We start from the raw sequence: 6,133 nt of genomic DNA, 5'->3' as shown, positions 1-6,133 counted from the left end.
AGACATCCAGACTTCCACAAACCTTCTTTGGTTTGCGTCCGGTTTGCGGACTTTGGGTGGCTTGCATTGTCGGGACACATGAATCCAGATATTTGATGCGTTTTGAGGAGACGGCCTGAGTAGTCCTATTTAGAGCATCTACAGTTGGGCCCCCTAAACTGGCCTCAAACGCCCGGGCGGCCCGTCCGGTCACTGACCGTCACGAAATCTGACCCAGACGGGCGCCTCAAACGTCCGAGCTGATCGACACCCCTCATATCCGGCCCAAATATTGGGCGGATATTGTCGCGCCCGGGCGCACCCGCCATGTTAGACTGATGGCGGGTCCCATGCGGAATCATCATTCGGAAACCCAACGGTCCGAAGCTCGTCTCGTCCGTCAGACTGATGTCGCCACATGGCGCCGCTCTGGCGGGCCATGTAGTGCCTAGCCCGGCTATTTAAGTCAACTACTGGCATCAAACCCTATCATCCACATTTTTCTTCACCTGTCCGCCATCGCCGCCACTTTCCACTCCCCATCCGCCTAGTAGCCATGCCCCCACACCACTGGGTGAGTAGCTACCCATTCCTAACGCTGGTGAAGAGCTACCCATTTCTAACGCCGGAGCGCCAGCTAGAGCTCCTTGAGCAGATCCGGGCAAGGCACGAAGCCCGGATCGCCGCGGAGCTACCTCCGGATGCAGTGGATCTGGGGGAGGGGACGAGGAGGAGGAGGAGGAGGAGGAGGATGTGGGGTCGCTGGCGATGCGGATCTACAGGCGGAGCAGCAGGCCATCCTCGATGCCCTCCACTCAGAGTCGGCTGCGGAGGCCAGATGCCGTCACCAGCAGAAGATGGAGGCGCAACAGGCCGCGGATGAGGCGAAGATGCTTGCCTACATGGATGAGGTCGAGCAGGAGGAGGATGAGCCGGAGGCCTCCTACGAGCCCACCTAGCGCCCCGACACCGATGCACATCTCCGACGACGAAGATTAGCTAGGGTAGTACATGGTATGTAGTACGTAGGATTTTTTTTTTTTGCATGTATTGTATGGATTTAGGGCTTGAAACATGAGAACTCGGATGCAGAATGATTAATTTAAGGCGTGGCCGATCACTGCTCGAGGATGCGTCCGGTCACGTCCGCGGGTGTTTGAGAGATGGATTTTGTCTAATGCTCTTAAGAGGCGCACGCCTTCCGCCAAAGACCTTTCTCTCTCTAGCCTCAAAGATGCTACGCTAGGATAGGAATGGTAGGCATGCTACAAGTTGCAGGGTAATAGGTACCCGATTGTAGGTTCTCTCTATCTACACCACTTGGCTCTGTAATCCTGTAGGCCATCATTCTTTCAATCACAGCTAGCTCCAATGGCGTCATTTTTTTCACAATAACTTGCCTACCCCTGTTTTCTTTGGTGCTAATATTATAGCGAATATTCAGGTTTTATGCGCATTGTCCTCACGCGAGAACTGGGTTGGTAGCCCTCTCGGTCACATACTACAACATATCACGACCAATTGAAGCACGGGTGGGAATCTTGGTTCTAGTAGTATAAATGCTTTGAGAAATCAACCTATATATGAACTTTTCTCGGTAGAAGTAAGTAGCAGCTAGAATGTCAGTGTGACCACAAGGTTAGATCATGTAGTTTCTACTACTACCTAGTTGCTCATGCCAGTGATGCTACCCTCTCAAAACCAACAGGATTAAAGTTAAGTTGACCTAGATGCTCATGACTGCTGCTTTGCCAGAACTGCCCTGCATGCTTAACGGCGTAGTATACTGTATGCCATGCAGGGCTAGGTAGCTTGGCAACGGCTGCTGGCTCTAGCCAGCCTCCGTATACGCCTCGATCGGAGCAGCTAACTGTACGGCGGCGCAGGCGTGAAACAAAGCGGAGCTCTCAGCTGGCCAGGCCAGGCCAGCCACCGAGCTCCGTTTCCTCCGCAGCCCATTTCCGCTGTCACGTTGAGTCTCCCCATGCAAGAAAAGGGCGCCGGCGACGGCGAGGTAAAGGCGTTGGACAGACACGCCACTATAAGCAGTGTCATGCAGAGGCACCTTTGTGCTGGACCGACCGGACTTGCCTGCGCACATTTGCGAGATGCCGACACGCACCTGAGCTAAAGTGCACGCGGGTCCGCCGCTGCAAATCGCTACTATAGGAGTATAAGTAGTGTGTGCTTAAGGAGTAAAGGCCAGCTCTCTAGCCGGCCGGCAGCGCCACACCTAGTACATGCATGCCCGCCGCGCGAGAAGACGACACGGGGACGCGTTCGGTTGGGCCGGGCGTTCGGATCAACCGGTCCCCAACGAACGAATCCTCCCTTTGGCTCCCGCCCGTTCTGCCTTGTACGTGCTTCTTTTCTCTGGGCACCGGCCGGGCTACGGCGGGCGCGGCAGCGGCAGCGGGCTAGCCACCGCCACCGGCTGGCCGGGGACCATGCGTCCGTCCATTTGGTCTCATTCGCGCGCGCGAGAGAGAGACACCGGCCCCGTACGCACGGCCAGGCGGCGGGGGGCACGCATTGACGTCGACGCAGGGAGCGAAACCCCATGCATGGCGCGCAGGCCCCCAAGCTGCTGGCTAGCTAGCCGCTCAGGCAAGGGGACGAGGGTTTACGTACGTACTTAGTAGGCATCTGCATCACGCCGGCGGAGGGGAATCAATTCGCCAGGTAGTAGCCCATGTAGCCTGCGGGTGTCTGCGCATGCGATGCCATGATCGACGCTGCGATTTCACTGCTAGCCCCGCCCAGGCCCAGGCTTGGCACCGGCGGGCAGCCGCTAATCAATCAACGGCGGCAAACAAAACAAAAACCGAAGCTAGATAATCGGAGAAGCCAGTCAATAAATCAAAAAAAAAAAATGCATGGCCTCTGCGAGGGCGGACCGGACAGACGCGCTCCGGCTAGAATCGCTGTCCGCTTTGACCGCGGGAGGCCCGCCAGATCACCAAGATTCACACAGTGATGGACAAGCGATCATCGGCCGATTCGAGCGCGGAACAGGACTGTGGGCACTGTGGTGCCGAACGCGCCGAGCGAGCTGCGACCAGAGCAAAGCAGGCCAGAGACGACGTCCCGGAGCGGGCGGTCAGGTGGGCCGGCCCACTGCGGCGGGCGGGCGATGGATCCCCACCACGCATTCCGGCCCTGCCCGCTTTTCAGAGGGAACAGTCCCAAGATGCTAGCTACCGGGCACTGTTGCAGCCACTGTTCCCTGTCCATGGAGAGGAGAGAGCGGGACTGGACGCTTTGGCTTTATTGCCCCCCTCGGCTTTCCCAATCTGCCCCTCACTCACTCGCCCTGCTACCTCCCTCCATTCCCATTCCTTGCCTCTCTCGCCCGCTCTGGCTCTCGCGCGGGCGAGCAGGAGCAGGGGGGGATCCCGGCTTTCAAATCACCAGAGGCAACAACGACGACGACGACGACGACAGACGACAGATCCGAGGCTTTCTCGAATCGGGCAGGTCAATCAAATCCACCAGGAGTGCCCATCAAATCAAATCGCCTCACCTCAACTCATCACGTCTCGTCGACAAGACTAGAGTATATGCGCATCCATTCATCCATCCATCCCCACTGCCGTTTCCCCCACTATATAAACCCCCTCCCATCCCCACCACTGCTCACCCCTCTCCTCTCCTCTCCTCTCCTCTCCTCTCCTCCGGCGTCTTCCTCCCCCCACCCCCTCTCCTGATCAAAGCGCACGCCGAGCAAGCTAGCTAGCAGGTGGTGGTGGGCGCATACACATACGCTTACTGTACGCGACGCGGCTTTGCTTGTGGCCACCACCATGATGTCGTCGCCCGCGGAGTCCGAGACCAGCTTCTTCCCGGACCACCTCGCGGAGCAGCAGCAGCAGCAGCCCCCCTTCGCCGAGCAGGAGCAGCTGTGCTACGTCCACTGCAACTTCTGCGACACCATCCTCGCGGTACGCCTCCGTTAGATTAGCTCCTGAGTTCGCTCGTTTCCACCCTCTCTCGTCTCACAATCTTGTTCGTCGTCCGTGTGGCGTGTGCATGCAGGTGGGCGTGCCGTGCAGCAGCCTCTTCAAGACGGTCGCCGTGCGATGCGGCCACTGCGCCAACCTGCTCTCCGTCAACCTCCGGAACCTCCTGCTCCCGGCCACCGCCAACCAGCTCCCCTTCAGCCCGTCGCTCCTCTCCCCGACCTCGCCGGCGTCGCCGCACGGGCTCCTGGTATGAATATATACCTACCTATCATTATGCGTTGGATTCTTAACTTGTACAGCGTCTTTGAACTGATGGCAGATATTTGCTAACTTAACTCGACTCCTGCAGGATGAAATGTCGTCGTTCCAAGCGCCGTCGAGCCTACTGACTGATCAGGCCAGCCCCAACGTGAGCAGCATCACCAGCAGCAGCAACAGCTGCGCCATCAACACGCCGGCCATGTCCATGATGCCGCCGCCGGAGAAACCCGCGCAGAGGGAGACCCCGCAGAGGAAGAGCGCTGCGTCTGGGACTAAGCGTAAGTGCCGAGCTCAGTTCTGCTGCCGGTCGTACGTACTAGCTACTAGTCAAAGCACCTTCATGCCCTGGGACTGGGAGAAGAGAGCTCCGGGCGCCGGAGCATGCATGTGCAGCTGCACTGTTCTTGGTAGCACGCCACGCATAGCATACAGCTCCTCTTTATGCATTCTGTCTCTCTTTTAAGGATTCTTTCTGGGCGGTCAAAGGAGTTTTTGAGTGGAAGAGGCCGGATGAATAGTTTGCTCACCCGCTCAATAGTACCTTTTGTCCGTGGAGGTTTTTTACCCCAAACTCCAACGTTAACATATGCACAGTGTGTGATACTATATGCATATAGGAGAACTAAACTAAATAAATGCAGTGAGCATTAGGAATCAGAAACATAATCAGCTCTCTAAGTTAGGTATACGACTGTAGGGGTACCAAATGGGCCACCAGGATGCATTTGTCTGATCCTTCTCCTTGATCCGTGCTGTTCCTGAAGCTACCAAGTGTTTCTCCTTATTTAATTTTAATGCTGCTTGCCGTGATTCTGCAGATCCAGAGAAGCGGCAGAGAGTTCCCTCGGCATACAACCGATTCATCAAGTGAGTGATCACTGATCAGTGCATGGTTCATTCTAGTTCCCCGTCTTAGCTTGCATCTTCTCTCTGGCAAAATGCATATGCATGATGCATGGGTTCCTATGTATGTATATGCAGAGACGAGATTCAGCGTATCAAGGCCAACAATCCGGACATCACCCACAGGGAGGCTTTCAGCGCAGCTGCCAAGAATGTAATGCACTTCATCTTCTCTATTTCTTAATACACATTTTGATCGGATCCGGTTCGATCTTTGATTTGTTCAATGCTTTGTGTATTTCTCATCGATCGTCTGTATGCATCAGTGGGCTCATTTTCCACACATCCATTTCGGTCTGATGCCGGACCAAGGCCTGATGAGGAAGACCAGCATCCAAAGCCAGTTGGTAAGTAAAGGAGGCCCTAAAACCTAATCCTATATATAGTACTATGTCCGTGCAGAATCAGATTGAGCTAACGAGCATAGGCCCTGAGCAGCTAGCACTTATGTTCCCCTTTGTGCTGTGTACGTAGGACGGAGCTGGGGATTGCATGCTCTTCAAGGACAAGTCTCTACGCAGCGGCGGCGGCCGCAGCAGCCACAGCGGCATCTAGCATGGGCGCCACTCCGTTTTAGCGTCTTCCCATAGAATATATTGCCTTAATTTCGCTGCATTCTAGCTAGGGTGCTGGGGGGATCATATGAGATCTTGAGATGTATCGTATCGTATCTACGAGTATTCCTCTAGTTTTCCTTGTTTCTTCCTGTCCTTTGCCCTTTCCCTAGTCCTATATGTTCGCCTATCAGCTAATGAGGTTGCTGTGTTTGCCACCTCTTATCTTATGGACATAAAATAGATCGATCTAGTTGCCTCACATTATCGTTTTAAATTAGTTCATAATCCTAACTCCTTACTTCGGCTTTCTACTAATTACATGTCTGCTGAATAATTGAACATGTGCGGGATTTTTATCCTTCGAATTCCTCAAATTACTAGTGACATGTATGTTACTATAGGATTTTGGATCTTTCAACATGACACTAGTAATAAAGAGCTCAAATCATACTCACTCCATTTTTTTTAAGT

General features: G+C 54.6%; 1 protein-coding gene across 1 annotated transcript; it reads left to right on the top strand.

Moving 5' to 3' along the window:
* The first annotated feature begins 3,288 nt into the window (after positions 1-3,288).
* Positions 3,289-5,921, top strand: LOC119355894 (protein YABBY 5-like). Its single transcript, XM_037622777.1, has 7 exons — positions 3,289-3,920; positions 4,015-4,188; positions 4,291-4,480; positions 5,021-5,069; positions 5,184-5,259; positions 5,372-5,452; positions 5,580-5,921. The coding sequence occupies exons 1-7, from the start codon at positions 3,783-3,785 to the stop codon at positions 5,658-5,660; spliced, it is 789 nt and encodes a 262-aa protein (XP_037478674.1). The 5' UTR covers positions 3,289-3,782; the 3' UTR covers positions 5,661-5,921.
* The last annotated feature ends 212 nt before the right edge of the window (positions 5,922-6,133 follow it).

This window comes from Triticum dicoccoides, chromosome 2A (assembly GCF_002162155.2).
Source record: "Triticum dicoccoides isolate Atlit2015 ecotype Zavitan chromosome 2A, WEW_v2.0, whole genome shotgun sequence".
In the NCBI taxonomy this organism is placed as follows: Eukaryota; Viridiplantae; Streptophyta; class Magnoliopsida; order Poales; family Poaceae; genus Triticum; species Triticum dicoccoides.
Note: the sequence above shows the minus strand (reverse complement) of the source record. Positions and strands in the feature narration are given on the sequence as shown.